General features: G+C 43.0%; 1 protein-coding gene across 1 annotated transcript in view; it reads left to right on the top strand.

The window, feature by feature from the left end:
- TAPT1 (transmembrane anterior posterior transformation 1) overlaps nt 1-21,282 on the top strand; it is a 49,883-nt gene that overhangs the window by 26,016 nt on the left and 2,585 nt on the right. The window contains exons 3-12 of the mRNA XM_075858383.1: nt 777-895; nt 4,627-4,789; nt 5,175-5,310; nt 6,286-6,383; nt 8,176-8,245; nt 11,691-11,771; nt 12,641-12,750; nt 15,530-15,589; nt 15,822-15,890; nt 18,231-18,307. Of these exons, the coding sequence (XP_075714498.1) occupies nt 777-895; nt 4,627-4,789; nt 5,175-5,310; nt 6,286-6,383; nt 8,176-8,245; nt 11,691-11,771; nt 12,641-12,750; nt 15,530-15,589; nt 15,822-15,890; nt 18,231-18,307 (983 nt within the window). The remainder of the gene's footprint in view (nt 1-776; nt 896-4,626; nt 4,790-5,174; nt 5,311-6,285; nt 6,384-8,175; nt 8,246-11,690; nt 11,772-12,640; nt 12,751-15,529; nt 15,590-15,821; nt 15,891-18,230; nt 18,308-21,282) is intronic.

The raw sequence follows: 21,282 nt of genomic DNA, 5'->3' as shown, positions 1-21,282 counted from the left end.
TGCTTTTACAGCAGGTGACACCGCGGATGCGGCGGAAGACACGACTTTGCTTTTACAGCAGGTGATGCCGCGGATGCAGCAGGAAGACACGACTTGGCTTTCACAGCAGGTGGTGATAGTACGGGACACAGGGTTCAGGCAGCAGGAACGGGTAACACTGGGAACTGGAAAACACTGGGAGACCTTTAAGACTAGGGTATACAACAACTCTCAGGCAAGGAACCATTGGGCAGAGCCCCCTTTTTATAGTCCAGCTGGAAGCATACTGGCCCTTTAAGGCCGTGCACGCACGCGCGGGCGACCTGAAGGGAACAGCACGAGGACCCGGAAGAGAGTGCCGGGGTCTGCCAGAAGGAGGAGGACGCCGAGCAGAGAGATGTCCATGGCTGGGATCGTCAGGGGGTGAGTTAGAACGGCGATCCCCGGCCATGGACGTAACAGCTGGATAGGAAAAACGAAACCATTTATTTTTTATTTTTATAAAAATCAATAACATGTTTAACTTCTTAATGACCGGGCCTGAAAAGACCTTAATAGACCTGTGGTGTTGGTGTAACTCTAAACGTACCTGATCTATTTATGCATGTCGTACTGTTACAGAATATATATCTATTATTACACTCTATAATAAATGGATCATGGGACAGTGAGAACGTGTATAAAACGCAGAAGATTCCCCATCCTGTACACGAGTGTGGGATTATCAGACTTTCTGGATGATCGGATGTCGGATTAGGGGAATGATCATAGACCTGAGTTCTCTCTTTGTCTTGCAGCTGATGTTTTTTGGGTTCTTCCTGTGCTTGGACGCCTTCCTCTACGTGTTCACGCTTCTGCCACTGAGAGTTCTTCTGGCCTTTGTCAAGTTCATTACTCTGCCGTGTTGTGGGTTAAGGTAAGATGCAAAAAAAAGTTTTCTTCTTCAAAAGTGTTTTCATTTTTGACAATATTTTCACCCAAAAAAGTAATAATGGCCGTTTATTGATAAATCAGAAGTTCGGGTGATGGCCAAAAACAGGTTATGATTTTTTCTTTCTTTATAGAGATATTGGCATTTTTCCATTCAGTCCCGGTGGCCATTTATTTTTTAATTTTAATAATGACAACAGGAGGTTCAGCCATATTGGTTTGTTAGCTTTTGAATTCACTTCAAAAGGGGACCTTATTGCCCATATCAACCAATCAGAGCTCAACCTTGATTTCTTAGCTGGTTACTATGGGCAACAAGACCAGTTTTTTTTTGTTTTTTTTGGGTGATAAATGAGGCCTAAAGTTACTGACACTGCTAGTTCGCTGTAGGGTAAAGGAGTAGGACCATCCCGGGGTTGAAGATCTTACGGCTTGCATCAGGGTGAAAAATATGTTTTATTTTGCTGCGCTCCATATGCAAATGAGCTTTTCTGAGCTCCAACCACCCCCTTCCCTCTTGTCTTCATTGTACTGAACCAGCAGATCTATCAATCAACTGCATGGGGAGGGGAATGGTTCGAGCTCTAGATGCCGGACACTTTGGGTCCTTTTACACCGGCCAATATTGGCCATAACAACAAGCGCTGATCGGCGCTTCGTTTGCTCCTTTCACATAGATCGGTGTATGGGGACTGGCGGTCGTTACTCCGATCGCTCGTCCCCATACATTTCTATCATGTTGACAGCCCGCCTCACTGTTAACACAAAGAAATGTGCTGCCGACAACGATAATATTTTCGGCTGCATAACGATCAGATCAGCCGATGAATGAGCATTTGCATAGTCATCGGCTGATCGTTGCCCTGTTTACACCAGTGTTCATATGAGCGCTCATTTGCTTGATCGTTGGGCCTTTTCTAGTTCAGCGAACTCCAACCTTGTTTGCACACTGCAGAATAAAACTTTTTTTACTTTGATGCAAGCCCTGAGATCTTCAACCCTGGTCTGTTCCTACTCCTTAATCCCTATTGCTAACTACCAGGGTCAGCCATTTGTTAGCCTAAAATCTCATGAGGGACTCCCTTCGACGCCTGCAGAAATATCTTTTGTTTTACTGTCTTCAAGGGGTTAAAGTGGTTGTCCAGGAATACAAAAATATGTCTGCTTTGTTCGAAAAACCGTGCGAAACCTGTGCATGGGTTATGTCTGGTATTTAAGTGAATGGGGCTGAGGTGCAATACCTCACACAACCTGTGGACAGGTGTGGCGCTGTTTCTGGTAGAAAGCAGCTATGTTTTTCCAATCCTGGACAACTTATTTAAGCACTGCTTACTTATTCCCTGTCTCTTGCCCCCTCTCCCATTGAAGTCAGTAGCTCCCAGGCCGTATACTCGTGACTATTTGGCTCTACATTATCACATTAACTTTCATGACGTCATTTATGTTATGGAGAGGGATGAGGTTTATCCATGAGCACCTGGTGTCATAGGGACTGCATTAATTGTATTGCCATTCCATCCGCTGCTCCCTTCTATACATTGATCTGAATATTTATTCAGTGCGGAGAATCAGCGAATAGAATGTCCACAGGTAGCGGTCACGGAAATGGCGTGCTAATGTTACAGCAGACAGAACCGCTGTTATAACCATGCTCATCCAGCTGGCGGGGCAGATATAATAATGCAGACAATGTAACGTCAGCACCGGCACTTCTACACCGAGAAGCCGACTGGTGTGCCGTGTCCTCGGTCTGCAGGTAGAAAACACAACCCAACTGATAAGGTAGACATAGTTCTCGAAGCGACATACATAGGCCGGACAGCAATAAGATGTCATCCCTACACATTTACTGCTCGGATTAGTGAGATTTATTTATGTAAAAGCAGAGGGCTAGAGCTGCAGTGTCGTCACATTGTATCATCACATCATCTCGTAGTCCAGTCCATCAATAAGTGAGATGTAATTTGTCTGACATCATAGTGGTGGCAATACAAGTCAGTATTATGGAGACATGGGCCACTGTATGGTGTCTCCGTGCGGCACAGCTTCTAGAGGGGCACGACGCTTTAATACGACATGCGATGGAACATGCCACTATGTATGTATATATATATATATATGTATGTATGCGTGTGTATGGGGGAGATTCATCAAAGGTAGTACAAAAGAGAAGGGGTTTATATTCAGGCTGAAAACCCATACAGACTGAATACTTTACACAGCTGAGGGTTTGCTAAAATGAAATGCAGTCTAGACAATGCCCTGTGAGCTAAACACGTCAACCGCCCACGTTTCTCTTCTGTTCTGATCGTTTTCTGCAATGTAGCAGAGCTAAATGTATCAGCCCTGCCAGGCTGTTTATCTCACAGGGCATGGCTAAGACTGGACAGACTTGTAGCAAACCCTCAGCTCTGGTCAGGTCTGTACGGATATTCAACCTCTAGATGTGAACAGGAATGACCGTTTATCACAACTATCAGAGAAATTGAACAGATTTTTTTTTTTTAAGGTAGTAGAATACACTATACATGTATGGATGTTGCAGCCATATAGTTATTAGAGGGGTTTTTCCAGGATCCTACATTGGGACCCTGACAGATAATCCGAATAAATGGGCGAGTGCTGCGGCCTCTTCACCGCTGCACCTGACACAGAGACATCCGGGTATGTGTGGCTGTGTCTGGTACTGCAGCTCAGCCCATTTAAGTGAACGGAGCTAAGGGTTTGTTCACATGACATTTTTAGCTTTTGTTTAATATGTACGTCAGGAAAGTTCCCTACGCTAAACATGTTCATTAGCCCAGGGGAGGCCAAATGTGTCCTTTTGGCCTCCAGCAGGCTGCTCTACATTGGTATGGCTTCTTTTTGGAGGATGGAATAACGTAGTACACTATGCGTTTCCATCCTGAGGGATCCCACAAAACCCCCAAAAAAGCAACACACTTTTTTTTTTGTAATAATTATAACATGGGGGCCCATGCGTGACCGATGGCATCTGTCAGAGGTATACATTATACGTATAGGTAGCGCTCTGGCCGGGGACGCTGTGACTGGAGTCCCTGACGTTACTGTCCATATATGGATGGTGAAGTCAAGGTCTTTCCCAAGACAGGAGTCCACAGCCAGAGCACTTGCGTTACTTTGGCCGGGGACTTGGTGTTGAAAGCCCCTTGACTTCATCATCCATATTTGGACAGTGACGTCCGGTTTTACCCTGGCACGACGCTTACAGTAGCGCTGTACCCGGGGAGTTCAGTCGACGTATCCTACTATATGCCTATACAGCGGGCTACGTCGCTACCTTCCGTTAGAGGTATACGTCGGGACTCCTCTTGACATTCACCTCCAATGGAAGGAAAAAACGAGATGTGAACAGGCCTTTAGCTGTAGTACCAAATACAGCGGCATGGACGTGTGTTCCCATGTCGGTACAGCAGTAAACTGTCCACTCCGTGACCCCTTACTTATGCTGCTTATTGGAGGGATCCAAAGTGTTGACCCTCCACTGATCATGTATTGATAGCCTGTCCCAAGAATAGGCCGACAATGTAACCCCCCACCCAACCCCCCAAAAAAAACACAAAAACCTCTCTATTAATTAAATTGTTTTACTGTAGAGTGACACCAGGTGGCAGTGTACTCACTCTTTAGCTTGGGAAATGGGTGTTTTTTTTGGTTCAATAGTGTCTTAGTTATTGACTTTGTTCTATTTTTCAGTAATGGTCGTGTTCTTCAGCCTGCCCAAGTGTGTGACATTCTGAAGGGGGTGATATTAGTGATTAGTTATTTCATGATGCACTATGTCGACTATTCCATGATGTACCACCTGATCCGAGGACAGTCTGTCATCAAGCTTTACATTATTTATAATATGCTGGAGGTGAGTAATGTTAACGTCAATCTACATACGTCATGTGAGGATGTCCCCAGGATATTGAATTAAATAGTAAATTGTAAATCTATAAATCAGACACTGCGTTAAATTGAGCGTAAAAGCCAATCGGAAGAGCCGCAGAGATAAGAAAGGGAAGGAGGTAGGAGCGAGCAGGGCCTGTGTGTTTCTATGAAGCCAGGGTGACTCTCTAACATAAAGTAATAGCATCAAAACCAGCACTTAAAGGGGTTTTCCCACAAATGACTAGCAGTGTACAGCGGTTTTAACGAGCCATTTGTCAGCTATTCCCTGGTCAATGTAAATTTACCCTTGGTACACACATGCTTGTTCTTCAGATAACCTATGCACGTTGTCTGACCTTTCCTTCCAGGTTGCTGATCGCCTGTTTTCCTCCTTTGGACAAGACATTCTGGATGCTTTGTACTGGACAGCTACAGAACCCAAGGAGAGGAAAAGAGCCCACCTGGGTGTTATCCCTCACTTCTTCATGGCCGTCTTATATGTCTGTATCCTTTACGTATAACGCCTCTCTGCTGAACAGAACACAAGGCTATAGTCAGAGGGCATGACTGTCCTACAATACACAAGTGTGAAATAAGAGTGGGAGTTATAGTCATAACTGATAAGAAACAGCTCTTCCTAAAATATTCTAACATTCATATGAAATCATTCTACATAAAAAGTTCCGAAACGTAGTAAATACATTGCATTACGTGGTCTTGAGTACTGGCTTGCATTGTTTCCCATTCTCATTCACAATTCTGCGGGGTGCTGAGCTCAAATATCCCCAAAATAAAAGCACAGTAATCTAGTGAAGATAGAATATAATGGTCTTTTACTGCAGTGCATTCTGGGAGAATTTTAGGATCTCAGCTTAGCTGTTAGGGGTGTGTCTGTCAACAAACTGTTGACTGATTCCAGTAGTGATCAGCAGAATTCTGAACGTAGCTTTTAGATATGATAAAGTTTATAAAAAACATAATATATATATATATATATATATATATATATGGACCCTTGCGGTACTGTATAAAGGTTTTGTGGACAAATGTGTGTACTCTATAAAAGCTAAAACAAGTCTCTATAACCAGGAGAGACCGTCTTTGTACACGTCAAGTTGTTGCTAATTGCAGAATACACTAAAGCCTAGTTCACACAGAGTTTTTTGAGCTGTCTTTGACATGGAAACTGCGTCAGAAACTGCACCAAAAAACGCCCCAAATCGCATCCCGTTGATTTCAATGCGAGCAGGAAAAAACGCTCACAGGAAAAGAAAACGACATGCCCTTCCCACTGTTCCGACTGACCTCCCATTGAAATCAACGAGAGGCCACGGCCGAAAAATGCGGCAAAGTGCAGGCAGGGAAAAATCTGCCTGCAAAAAGCTCTGTGTGAACTTACCCCAAGATGCTTCACATGATTTGGAAAATGTTTTCAGTATCTGTGCACATGGGTATTTTCCTTATGGGTTATGCTGCCAGTCTTACATGCCATCCTTATATTAGTGCAAGCGACTACCCTGAATGTTGCCTTCAACTCCCACAACAAGTCCCTTCTCACCATCATGATGTCTAATAATGTAGGTGGTGCGATATATATAAATGAATGTCAAACTAAACATTATCTATATTCCCCATACTGTTCAGGTATATATGAGATCCCTTCTGTATTGTCTGCATTGTTGTCAGTCCGAAAATGTGATCACCAACTATTTGGTCACCGCCTTACAAAAGTGTCCATTGTTTATCACTGTACAGATTTACTCACTTGGAGACTAAACATTTTGATTATTCGATCCCTATTTCATTTCTGTTTTTGTAAATAAATCTTGTTCACTTGAAAACCAAAAAAAAAAAGTTCTGTAACTTTTAATAGACTTTGCATTTTCATTCTTTGCCATTTTCAAGCACTCTGCTTGCAATCAGTGAATTGAAACATTTTTGTTGACATCCAGAATCTAAAAACCTGTCATGATCATATCCAACTGACACAGGACGGGTGCAGGACCCCTTACAAGACAAACTCACTGGGGGAATCTGGTGCAATGGAAACGATGAGGAGTATCCCACGTTAACCAATCAGATTCAACCTTTTATTGTTCAGAGGCCCTTAGGAATGTGAAAGACGCAATCTGATTGGTTGCTTTGGCATCTACTCAACTTTTTCGTTGCACCAGTTTTGATCAATCTCCCCTAATGTCCTTTGGAAATTACCTAAAAAAAACAACAAAATATATAAAAAAAAAGTTTTAAAAGTTTCCATTTTATATAATGTTTTAAGCTTTATTTAAAAAATGGAGAACCCCTTTAAATTAAATGCAACCTGTGTCAATGGTGGTTCTAATAGTATTTGATGAAATCTTCACTTGGCATTATGTTGGATATTCCACGTTATTTCCTCGCCTTATGATCTGCTAGTGACCGCAGTTGCAGCCATATGTTCGGCTTTGATTTAGTGCAGTGGAACTGATTGAATTTCCTTTAAAGGGGTCCTCCACTTTCAGCTAATGAATGTTATTTCTTGTATAATGAAGTTCTACACTTTTCCTATATATTTTCTGTATTAATTCCTCAATGTTTTCAGGATCTCTGCTTGTTGTTACTCATTAGGATCATTCATTATTTACTTCCAGTGGATAAACTTCTGTCCATGGTCATGTGATGATCACACAGGTGCACGGCTCGTTACAGAATGTGTATCAGATCTGTGTCTTCTAACGATCCCAGCAGCTGTGTGTCCATCACATGACCATGGACAGAAGTTCATCCACTGCAAGTAAACATTAAATGTTCCTACAGAATAACAACAAGCAGAGATCCTGAAAACCGTGAGGAATTAATACAGACAGTACATCGGAAAATTGTGTAACTTAATTATACAAAAAATAACATTAATTTGCGGAAACCGGACAATCCCTTTTAATATATGAATACTATATCTACTGGTCCGCTCTATATAACATTCAGCATGGACTAAGACGGGCAGTAGATTTTCCTATAGCGCACCATACACTATATCCTACCCTGTATATTCTGTTTTAAGTGATGTGCTCTTTGATATTGGAGGAACATAGTAAATGGGAAAAGGGATAAACTGGGGCAATGTGGGAGGATTTAAAGAAAAAATTGGGGGAAGCTCGCAGAGGAATGGCATTAGCAGCCCTTCCAATATCCCTGAGGTCCATTGGAAAATGAAAATTGACCTGTGTGTGGCATAATGAATAGATATAATTGTGATTTATTATTGAGAGATATGGTGGATATTATAGATACTCAACAACGTAACGGTGTCGTTTCTGGTTGGTTGAGCCTTCGCTCCGTTACTTACTGTTTTCTGCTTTTTTACATTTCGTTGGTCTGGTTGCTTTTCAGTTTGTTGAAATAAAAGGGAGCGTGTTCAAGAAGTTCGAGAAGAACAATCTCTTCCAAATGTCCAACAGCGGTACGTCGACCTGCTTTATTTACCTCATTGGAACAATTTCTTATATTGAAAGTCACTCAATTATTTGATATGAATTCTCTGATTCCACCAGAGGTTTAACCCAATAATAGAACAGAGGCTTTGACTGCTTTTATTTTATGATAAACTCCTTTTATTGAAGTACATCAGAGCACAAAATAAACGAATGCACAACCCTTTGTCTAGTAAAGATAATGTCTTCTAGTCGATACAGTAACACACGAGATATAAAAGGGTAACCACAAAAAGTAATGCAAGGAATTTTGCCTAATACATATAGCGATATTGTTGCGTACGTGTAATTAAACCCGGCGGATCGTCACTTGGTGAATGTGGTAGAGCCACGGCGCACCAACCCTCACGTACCCGATGACGTTTTTGAGAAAACACTGTTTATTACGTATTCTGGGATTGTGGTGCTTACCAAAGATTTCCATTGTGAGAGTGGTGAGGGATTTGGTCCAACGAGCCAAAAATAGTGTTTCAACGAATGCGTTTGGTGCCACCGCTGCTCTTCATGAATGAGCCTACAGATAGATTTAGGTCCAACACACAAACCCTTTCCGCGTGCCCGGAGTAGGACATCAGGACGTTATAAAAGGAGGATCTCCGGCATCCCTTGCGCTGGCCTTCTCGGCCTGTCCACGTTTTCTGATGGATTTCTCTTCCTTCAGTAGGAGATTCCGGCTTGGCTAAAATCTCTGGTCCGATTTCAAAGCTCTTCTACGAGTCAGACATTGACTTAGGGGGAAGCTACCTCCTATAGGTGCCATTGCTTTCCTTCTCTTGGAGGAGAACTAACTTTCATTTTTTTTTTCCCCATGAATCATTGCCTGTGAGACTTAATGAGAACCAGCATCCCCCCGAGCACATGGTTGTCTATTGATTTGAATATATGTAATAATACATTTTCCCCAGCAGAGGTCACCGGTCCAGATTCAATTAAAAAAGGGGTTCTTTTGATGACAGGGCCTTTTTAAACCCACCCGATATTTGGTGTAACTGTACGTCATTATCAGAAAGGGGGAGCATGAAGCGGGCTCATGGCCTGAGCGCACGCCATACATACTCAGCGGGTGTCTGAGCGCACGCCATACATACTCAGCGGGTGTCTGAGCGCACGCCATACATACTCAGCGGGTGTCTGAGCGCACGCCATACATACTCAGCGGGTGTCTGAGCGCACGCCATACATACTCAGCGGGTGCCTGAGCGCACGCCATACATACTCAGCGGGTGCCTGAGCGCACGCCATACATACTCAGCGGGTGTCTGAGCGCACGCCATACATACTCAGCGGGTGCCTGAGCGCACGCCATACATACTCAGCGGGTGTCTGAGCGCACGCCATACATACTCAGCGGGTGCCTGAGCGCACGCCATACATACTCAGCGGGTGCCTGAGCGCACGCCATACATACTCAGCGGGTGCCTGAGCGCACGCCATACATACTCAGCGGGTGTCTGAGCGCACGCCATACATACTCAGCGGGTGTCTGAGCGCACGCCATACATACTCAGCGGGTGTCTGAGCGCACGCCATACATACTCAGCGGGTGTCTGAGCGCACGCCATACATACTCAGCGGGTGTCTGAGCGCACGCCATACATACTCAGCGGGTGTCTGAGCGCACGCCATACATACTCAGCGGGTGTCTGAGCGCACGCCATACATACTCAGCGGGTGCCTGAGCGCACGCCATACATACTCAGCGGGTGCCTGAGCGCACGCCATACATACTCAGCGGGTGTCTGAGCGCACGCCATACATACTCAGCGGGTGTCTGAGCGCACGCCATACATACTCAGCGGGTGTCTGAGCGCACGCCATACATACTCAGCGGGTGTCTGAGCGCACGCCATACATACTCAGCGGGTGTCTGAGCGCACGCCATACATACTCAGCGGGTGTTTGCTCTTTTACAGCCAACACTTCACTGCAACGGCCAGGGCAGGAGGGATTTCCAATCTTGGCCATTTAACCACTTAGATGACGCAGTCAATATCGACCGTGGCATCTTTGTTAGAAAGAGGGGGCCTCCGTCATCCCATCAGTGATTCGGCCCCCTACTCATAAGGTGATCGTCCGTGTGTCAGAGGCAGGACTTAGTAGGAGTTGGTTAAAAAAAATGTACAAAACCGTTAAAGTTTTTAGTAATGTACAAAAAAAATATTTAAAGTTAAAAAAATAAAATAACCTTTTCCTCGAATGTAAAAAATAAAATAATAAGCATTATTGATATTGCCATGTCCGTAAAATTCTGATCTATTGTAATATACGTTTATTTAACCCGCAGAGGGGATTCCGGAAAACAATTAATAAAAAATGCCAGAATTGGTTATTTTTGTTCACCTTAGTTACCAAAAAAAAACAAAAAATGGATTCAGAATTATCCAAAAGTCGTATGTTCCCAATTAAAAGTATTTGAACGCCTGAACAATTAAATCTATATGTGATTGTAAGCTCTTGCGAGTCCTCACTCCACTTGTATGAATTGTTAATTAGTTTTGTCGCCATGTAATGTCTGATATTGATTACAATTATCCTCTAAGATTGTAAAGTGCTGCAGAATATGTTGGCGCTGTATAAAGATGATTATTTGATTATTTTAGTCAAAACCGTTTCGCCTAAAAGTTGTAAACGACAGTTTTATATAAGATTTCATATCACTGCAGTATTAAAGGGTAGCTAAACTTTTAAAAAAAAACTTTTGACAGGTCATAGTGACATGTTTTGATTGGTGGGGGTCCGAGCAGTGAGACCCCACCGATCGCTAAAACGCAGCAGCAGAAGTGCTCGGATGAGTTCTCCTTTTTGATCGTCCTTCCGCGGATTGGTGTACGGGCTCAATAGAAAGCCGGAGTCCGTACACCACTTCCTCCACTCCCCTTTCCGAAAAAAGCCGATCAGAAACAAAGCAGCTCAGCGCTCACCTGAGTGCATCTGCCGCTTTGTTCTAGCGATTGGTGGGGGTCTCCGTGCTCGGACCCCCATTGATCAAAACTTCTGATATGTCACTATGACGTGTCAAGTGTTTTTTCAAAGTTTACCCTTTCCTTCCCTCAAAGCGGCTCTGCCAAAGCCATTTTAATTAACCCATAACCACCAAAATGAACAGTGTACACTACATTGGGGCAGGAAGCTCTTTTTCCGTCAAACCCAAATTAATTTGTCATACTTGTCAAATGGTGGAGAATATCTCATTACTACTCTACTGTTCATTGGTGGTTTTGTGCACCGTGATCTCAAGTTTGTTGGCAGCTTCTCGGACTCCTCTTCACAAAAACTGCACTTACAGGTGACAAGGGCAGCGCTGGCATACAATAGGCATCCTGTGGTAGCGCCACTTGACTGTTCAGGAAGACCCATTCTACTGCTTACGTTTGTCTTTGCTTTTATTTTGTAACCCTCTTCTGTTTGTTGCAGATATCAAAGAGCGATTCACGAATTACGTGTTACTACTGATTGTATGCCTGAGGAACATGGAGCAGTTCTCCTGGAATCCAGGTCATTATTTCATGGTTTTGTTTTTTTCTTGTAAATCTAGTGGTTGATATAAAAGTGGTTGCACAGTTTGGACCACCGTTTTCATATTGCCGGTCCCGCAGAGATGAGCTGGAGGGGTTACAGGTATTTATATGTGGTGTTTTTAAGACGTGGACAAAGTCTATCTAAAAGCATCAACACCTATGTGAGCAGAGAGCACAGCAAACCTTATTAGGGCACCCCTCTGTACCCCAGAAGTGCCTAGGCTCTATAGCTTGTGGGGAGCAGCAGACAACCTGGACAAAAGGCCTTGTTCACACAGTGCGGTTTTGATGCAGATTTTGTATTTTTTTTTTATTTATTTTTTAGCCAAAACCAGGAACGGAACCTAAACAGAATAAATATATGAAGTGTCTCCTCTACTGGATCCAAATTTGCACTAAATCTGCACTGTGTGAACAAGGTCTAAGGGGGAGATTTATTAAGTGTCACAAAATACATCATTTTATGAGACGGAGAAAATCATGCAAAATGTGCCAAAGTTCTTAATATGGCGCATGTGGAATGATTAGTTTGTCACAACTCATGGCTGACATACTTTACATGAGTATTTTGCAACAAAAAAAAACTGTTAATAAATTTTCCGCATTTTATGACCGACCCTTATCCAAAACTGCCGAGAAAGGAGCAAAAAAAATAAATGTCTGAAATAATAAAAATTTGGTGCATGTTAATTTGGTAACTCATTTTTGAAGAGCGGGATGTAGCCCTCACAATCTTCAGTTTTACATACATTTTAGATTCTGTTTACGCACCCATTATAAACGTTCATGCATTAGTGCGCACAGTCCATAGAACAATGTTGTGGTTTCTTATTTTCGGCTCTTCAGATCACCTGTGGGTGTTATTCCCTGACGTGTGCATGGTCATCGCATCCGAGATTGCAGTGGACGTCGTAAAACACGCCTTCATAACCAAATTCAATGACATCACTGCCGACGTAAGTATATGGGAAATGCTCTTTGCCTTTTCTCCAATCCCACTGATTCACGGCACAAATTGTATCACTGATTATGTACGTCGAAGGCAACACCGCGTCAGAATTACTCAAAATCCCTATGTTTTCCCTACAGACCGCTCAGCAGAATACAGGCTGCCATGTCCAGAAGTCTATAAAGTTATACAAACTGTCATAAAACCGCATGCACATTGCAGGGAAGTTTCCATTGCGGCCCTGTGTTATGGTCGCTTTTGTATTAAATTATAACGTATTCGGGGGGGTTAAAAAATATTGATATTTCCTGAGAAGCGCTGAAACAACTGAATTTACCTTTCTAGTTATAAGACAAGAGGTAACGAATATTAAGTCTGCCATTGCAGAATCCACATTTACATTTCCAATTTGCTTTTGTCATTGAAACTGCGGAAGATATTGCTCGGCAGCCCCATAGAAATGAATGGAGCTGCAGCCGAGCATGCACAGTACCGCACCGTTCCTATGGGGCTGCCAGGATCGGCATGGTATGCCTGTTTTCGTGATCGATGGGGGTCCCAGAAGTCGGTCCCCTACTGATAAGATATTTAGCACCTATCCCGTGGAAAGGGTGAAAAATAATGATTATAGGAAAACCCCTTTAAATTTTTACAAATCAAGATTGTGTTTCTATGTTTACTGGCGACTTTCATCAAAACTAGTGCAAGTGAAGCAGTGGTCCATAGCAACCAATCAGATCGTTTTCCAGGGGGCCTTTGAGAAATGAGATGGAATTTGATTGGTTTCTATGGACCACTATTTCACTTTTCCCTTCCACTAGTTTTGATAAATCTCCCCCATTGTGTTCAAAATATTGGCCCTCGTTTATCAACGTGTTTGCCCTTTATTGGGTTCATTTATTAACCATTTGTGCCAGAATTTACAGCCATTTGCATCATACACGGCCCTTTGAGAAAGTTTGAGTGGCTTAATCCTTGACAGGACTTTAAAAAAATAAATAAAAAATCGCAAATCGTGAAAAAAAGCTGCATTTCTGCTCCCCATAGAACCTGAGGTTGGAAAAGTGCCGTCATTTTATCCAGTGTGAAAGTCAAAGGCAGTGACCGATTTATGGCACGATGTCTCGATAATTTAGTCTAGACTTAACTTGCACATTGGCTAAAATGGCGCCACTTTGGTTAAACGTAAGCCACTGTCTCCCAGGAGAGAAAAGATTAATCAAGTATGAGAAATACACCAGATAGGTTCGCCCCGGATCCACGGCCTTGTTGTTGGAGTCGTTTTGTTGGGTGACTTCTTCTCCCTTTTTTTTTTTTTTACAAAGGTCACAAGGATTTATTTAGTATCGGAGAAGAATGTCCGATTCCGCTACATTGTGATCCTCTTCGTCTTCAGAGTCACCATGGTTAATGCTCAGTGTGGACTGCCCTGTGTCCTGGGTATCTGGCTGCCCTAGTTAAGGGGACGTGTCGCTGGGATCACAGATGTTTCTCTTAGACTACCCAAATACTTATCACTTTACGGTTGCCCGGCCATTGTCCGTGTCTTCCATTACTTCCGATGATTTCTTCATCAGTAACGCTTTACTTTGGATTATAGAACTGTAAATGTCATCTATGCGTTGAACTCATTACGCAGCGCAGCGGACACTACAGGACAATTACACATATATGGTCTTGTATTTCATAGTCCGGAAATGTGTAACCATGATGCTTTGCAGCAAGGTGTTCTATTCAGACGTCTGGATTTAGGGTGTCTTCCATCCGGACTAGAAACACTCCGTTTCCCCTCATTTCCATATTCCAGCATTTCACTCCGTGCATCGGTTGTTACCTTTTTTTGACCCAATTGCACCCTTGTCTTAGCCGTTACTCAATAAACCATATTTATAACATTTTACGTGTGTTTTCCACTATAGGAAGTAATGGTTTATTGCTAGGATGTGCCATCCCTTACTGACTAGGAGTAAGTCCGACTGCCAGGACCCTACCCGATCCTCAGAATAAAACGGCTGCAAAAGTGCAGTCAAGTTCTGCGGCTCCTTAAATTATTTTCTCTGCGCAAAGATGGTCCCGGCCACCCAATCTACAGGGAACGACAAGACAGCCTTGTTGACTTGAATGGAGCTGTGTTGCAGTTTCCTACACAGAGCGACTCTTTGCAGGAGAACTGCCAAAGGGACAGTAATAGAGATAGGCGATTACATTTTAAGATGGGGATTCTCCTTTTTTTAAAGTGGTTTTCCAGAACGAACATTTATGGTATCCTTAGGATAATTCTTAATCAGGAGGTCTGACTTGCTGGCGCCTTGCCGATCAGAACGATTAAGGGGCATGGGAAGCGGCAGCCCTTTATTGGAAATACAGACACAGTCGCGCACATATAGGTGAAGGCACAGCCGTCTATACTGACGAGGCACTGTGCCTGGGTTAACAATGAAGGGGTCAGACCCCAATGATTAAACATTAATGGCCTATCCCAAAGATAGAGACTCCGCTTTTGATACAAGACCCTGACTTACTTGACATTTACTGTATACTGGTTTTCCCTATAGTTACTATAAGGAGCTCTGAAATGCAAGGTAGTATGGAGAGTCATGTACTAATATGATTGTTTAGTATAATGTCGGTCATTCACTGTAAGTAGCACTGGTATAATGAATAGAGGATTGCTGGGAAGAGTATAGAGGCCGGCTATAACTCTATATAGTCCCCCGGTACTCATATCATTATATTACAGCCTTCGTCTCATTGTTTGCTGATTTTTCTTATTGTGTTTCCGGAAGGTGTACAGTGAATACAGAGCCAGCCTTGCCTTTGAACTTGTGAGCAGCCGTCAAAAAAATGTACGTAGTTGAAAAGCTTCTTATGTAATAAGTGACCCCTGTCCTTTTCCCAGGTTTCATCATCTTATATAGAACATAAGTCTCTGATATACATGGCCATACATCCGGGGTTTCCCTATACACGTGTGACCGTCAGTCTGTCCACCACTGTCCTCGTCCACCATGACCCTCCTCTCATATTTGTGTCCCTCATTCACTTCAGCAAGGTTAAATCATCTCTATTTTGTTTCAGGCTTACACTGACTACAGCGACTCTGTCTCCCGGAGGATGGGATTCATTCCTCTCCCGCTTGCTGTGCTTGTAAGTGTAAATGTGTGACACTCGTGTATTGTTCAGAGCTCCGCTGACCGTCATTAGCAAACATTTTATTCAACGCTTATCATGCCAGAAGAGAAGGAAAACAAGATTACATGTGACCGATCGGAAAATCGGATCATGAGAGTGGATGGGGCATGGCCGTGATGTTGGCAGGTTCTGCTGGGTGTTACTGCCACTTATGTGACTGCCTGGAGAAAGTGATTAAGTAATCGAGAACCTAGGCATTCAGCAACGTAATGGGATTGCTGTGAATTATTTATAGAAATCATAGTGAAAGTGTATAAGTATTAGGATTACATATAGTACAGGAATACAAACCAGCACCTGGTGCAATTTAGTTCACATGTTCGCTCGCTTTTCCATATTTCTGTTCTGTCATAGGAACAGAAAAACGGAAGCGTTGAATCCGTCGTATGATGTAAACTAACGGCACCCGATGGAACCTATTGACTTTAATGGGTTTCGTCATGGTTTCCGGCATTTTCCTGGACAAAATATTGCTGCATGCTGCACTTTTCTGTCTGACAAATATGACGGATTCTGCGAAGAGGCTCCTAACGCAGCCTCAGTCGAAGATGTGAACAGAGCCTTACGGATAAAAGTGTAAATCATTGGTGCAAAATTCATGACTTGACCGTCCAAATCTTGTGACCAACTGGAAGCAGGATTCATACATGTGACAAAAGAAGTATTTTTGTTCTGGGATTCCCTGCGTCTGTCCATAATGTACTGTATGTCACGAGCTGCGTAGGGGAGAATGTGCCTGTAGAGGTGACCGGTCCTTATTACAGAGGTGAGGCGCTAAAAGAGAGGGAAACAAGCACGTTACCCATGCGGTAAGGAAGGTGTTGCTTCAGGGGTGATCGATAACAGATTGGACTCTGCAGACTGGATGGGGGCAGACATTGGGTCAATACTTTCTTAGAAAGGTTGATCAATTCCTCCCACTTATGAGCACATGTATAGGTTTACAAAGACAAACCATGTATCCTGGCATAGCGACCGGCCGTACCATTCAATCAGCATTGGTGAAAAAAGAAATTCACGAAGCTGACCACACACTTCACAGTATCACATTGGAGACCGGGCAGATTTATATGTGTGGTTGTGGTAATGGTCGACAGGGGTGTGCAGCAGCACAGGGCGCATCACTTCTCTTAAGTAAAGGGGGCACCCGACGCCGTCACTGAAAATAAACAGCCTGCTTGATGCTTCCACATATTTCTGTATAAAGTATATAGCGGTAGATATATCAAAATAACATACATTTGCTCAGGAGTCAGAATCACATGTGATATGATTAGATACAGTGGCTCAGCAGACCGTATCACACATAATCGGATTAGATACAGGGCCTCAGCAGACAGTATCACATATGATAGCCTTCGATAAAGCGCCTCAGCAGTCAGTATCCATATACTTACCCTCCCCGGTCCTCAGTCATGTCCTCTTCAGGCGCATCGCAAGATTCTGATGCCGTTCAGTGTCACAATGTTATGTGCGCCAGGCATACAATGTCCTGACGCCCAGAGCTGGAGAATACCTAATTTAGGAGAAAGAGGACATGACTCAGGAGCGAGGAGGGTAAGTATACAGAGATGTTACTGTAGTACCAGGAGCCTATGTAGGTTACTACATAAGCTCTAGTTAACACAGGAACTATAGGCAGACGTAGGTCGGGGGGCAGCAGGTCCCCCTGGCTTAAGAGCCTGGTCTCAACTGCGACCACTACGAACTCTCTAGCTGCTCCACTTGTGGAAAGTATGTAATATGGGAGGGGGGTGCCAAAATAATTCTACACAGGGCGCCCTCTAGCCTAAGCCTGGCCCTGTGTGTGGTTATCAGAGTCAGGCTATGCAACCCCTTTTTCTATTATTATTTATTTACTGAAATGCATTAATTTGGGGATGAAAATAACTTTTGTCATTGAATTATTAAAATAAATAAATAAATAATGCACGGTTTCACTGCTGCGGCTTCTATGTATCACCGTACTCACAGAAGCTGCAGAACGCCATTCTGGGCCAAAGCCAAAAGTGTCCATAGCCTTTAAGGCTGTATTATTAATCATCATCTGGCAATTTTTCTCTTCCACGTGGTTGGAAGATGAAAGCTATTGTCATTCATGTCAGGTCATCTCTTAACTCCGGTGCTTGACCCTTGTGAAAGATTGATCCAATGTGGTCACATTGTGTGTTCCTATTGACAAGTGCAGGACTGATCCATGTGCGAACATCATATAGTACTATGTGATACATATTTATCCTAACAAAATTGTGATTGACTTGACAAACCTTGTAATCCCGTGTGTTCTCCTTCCAGCTGATCAGAGTGGTGACCAGTTCAGTTAAAGTCCAGGGAGTCTTGGCCTACACCTGCGTTGTGCTCTTTTACTTCGGGTGAGTTTTTAATAACCTCTTTAACATTACATCCTCATCTCCTTCGTTCTTGTACCATATTCCAATGGAAGGAACAAACAAAACAATATTCTAAGAACAATCCCATCTCCCTCTCCTGTGCTATTGCTTGATCACAGAGAGACAAGGCAAGCTAAGCCCTGTCATTTTAGGCAGGTTTCACCCCCTTTTACTTCCCTTTGGTCCCGAGTTGAAGATGTTTCAGGAGCACTCCACCAGGTCTTAGGGCTAGTTCACACGGTGGATTTTGCATGGCGGGGCCCGCCGCAAAATCCGCAGTGGAACTTTTCCTGCTGTCCGCAGAAAGATTTCTCCCTCCCATTGACATCAATGAGAGGTGCGGGTTAAATCCAACCAAAGATCGAGCAGGACGCCTCTTTTTCTCGGTAGCTGAAAAAAAAATCAGTTAGCAGGAAAAGAAGCGTTCATTGAAATGAACTGGAGGCAGAATTTTGCGGTGGATTTCTCCGCTAAATTTCCTCCATGTGAACATACCCTTAAAGTGTCCAGTGTGGTCCTGAACATACATATACTACAAGTGTCTCCTTTCATTTACAGTTAGCTCCTGTTTGAGTACCATGGAAGGGGGTGACTTCTCTAACCATAGTATTTGTTTATATTGTTTTTTGGGGCTTATTTTAAAGAATTAAAATAAAAAAAAGGTCAAGGACAATACAGTAAAACATGAATACCCAGAGAACAGATCATTTTGCTGTATAAACCGCAGCACATGGTCCATGGGTATAAGTGGTACCAGTTGTGGTATAAGACTCGAGCTCCATGTAATGAGGTGTCCTGTACCAGACGGGCAGTGACGCAGCCTACCGTGATTGGCACATGATCGCTGCTTCAGAAGTGACAGGCTACAGGGTGGTTCAGCTGCTCCCGTGTAGCAGAAGGCCTTGTCGTCCTGATGGCACCTGCTGGTACATTAGCCACTAATACTCAGGCTGGCATAATGCTGTATGTGATGGTGGCATTATCCAGAAAGTAGTCGCTCATCTTCTATTATTTAATTTAATATAATTGTACTGCTGCGGGCTCGGACCCTGCAGACCCCGCCGTATATTCCTTCACATTCACTCTTGTTGTTCCTCCGGCAGAATTACCATTTTAATAGCAGCCGGTGCCGTTATTAGAGATGTCTAGTGCTGTACTACAGCTCTCATAGAGTACCAAAACTGAAGTCCACGTCTCTTCCTGGACTTGAAGTGTATATGACAGATTAGCAGCTTTACATCTGTATTGATTCTCTTGAGCGAGAATACTTTTATTGCAGTTTTATCTCCGTAATACAGATACAAGTGCCATGTAGGGACCAATATCTATCACATTAGCGAAAGATGAGGTAAGTCATCGTTCGACACTAACCTAGAAGACGCTATATATTCTCCAGGGCCAGGCCTTCATCAAAACAGCATTATAATGTTCTTGTATCTTAGATCACAGTTGTGAAAAAGTCCCAAAGAAGAAAAAAAAAATAAACCTGTAAATCTCAGACCTTCTCTGAGTTCTTAAATTGTATTCAGCGGTTTCTTGGTTATATATTATCTATTTCTGAAAGTGGCATGACCGTTTCTATGACCGCCATTACAATCCAATAAGCTATCACAGAACAGTTAATCTGCCTAGTAATGCAGAAATATGGGAGCGGGAAATGTATTACTACATAACTGGGCAGATTTGTCATTCCCCTCCTCCTCCGTAAAATAAACATACACAGCTGGCCATGTTTATAAGGGAGTCTGGAGAGATAGCCATATACCAAACAAGCTCATTCAGCCAATAGCTATCTATTGTGTACACGTGTCCTTTTTTTACCTTTCCTCTTATCTCAAAATATCCTGAGATGTAACCAGCTTTGAGAAAAAATATGATTTCATGATACTCTGTCACGAGATGTTTATTCAATATGTGTCTGTGCGGCCACCCAGTGGTTGTAATGTGGATTGCAGCCTGTCAAGAGCTTTGCAAGCATGTCGCAATATTGTATGGAATTTGTTTCATGAGAAATTGGAGTCCTTGACCAAATTCAAGCAAAGATAAGGATGGACACATCGGTATGACCACCATTAGAATTGGATGAATAAAAGTTTTTACAAATTGCCTGTAGCTGACCACTACCTGTGTTATGCAACTCTTATGGAATTACTGCTGCTTTACAGCTACATATAATAATGGTGAAGTTGTGCAAAAAGAGCCCTCCTCTATCCCCATCCATACATTAAATAGTCATAGGGATTTTTTTTTGTAGGACAATTTTTAATTATCTTCTTCAGATCTATTAATTCCTATAGAAATATAGCCGTACAGAGCCTGAAAATATCCATTCAGTCAGCTGAGACTGTGGCGGTGTACGGTAGGGCCAAGTAATGCATTCAACAATACGACCTTGATATCTCACATACACATTAGCCATCATTTTGGAAAATCTTTGAGTACTAGATCGCTACGAATAAGAACTGAGAAGTTCGAAACGCGTAAGTGTTCTCTGCCTGGGATTTTAAACACTTGTTTTACTATTCGATACCAATAAACAGCATTGCATTTTTTACTTACCTTATCGTGTGCCGGACCCTCACTTTTTTCTTAGTACTAGATCGCTCCCTATAATGACGATGGGGAAATTTCTGTGAGACATTTCTGGCCTTGTAATCTTTGTTGAAGCCAGGGAGCATAGAAGTGACTTGCAGTCTTCTAACTAACAAGACATTTTAGAAAATTTTGATTAATACACTTCCAAAATGTGCTTTATGCTCTTAAAGTATTTTTTGCATCTTTGGCTTTTATGGCATGATTGATTGGGGGTCCCTCACCTATTGTCTCATGACACACATGGCCCATTCAAATCACCCGGGCTTCTCTTTTGAAATCCATGGAGAGGTTGAGTCTATGGAAGCTATGGAAAGGGCCAAGAAAGCACCTCTATTGATCTCAATAGGAAAAGCCCCCTCTGG

Source organism: Rhinoderma darwinii, chromosome 1 (genome assembly GCF_050947455.1).
Source record: "Rhinoderma darwinii isolate aRhiDar2 chromosome 1, aRhiDar2.hap1, whole genome shotgun sequence".
Classification (NCBI taxonomy): Eukaryota; Metazoa; Chordata; class Amphibia; order Anura; family Rhinodermatidae; genus Rhinoderma; species Rhinoderma darwinii.
The sequence above is the reverse complement of the archived record's forward strand: the minus strand, read 5'-3'. Positions and strand labels throughout refer to the sequence as shown.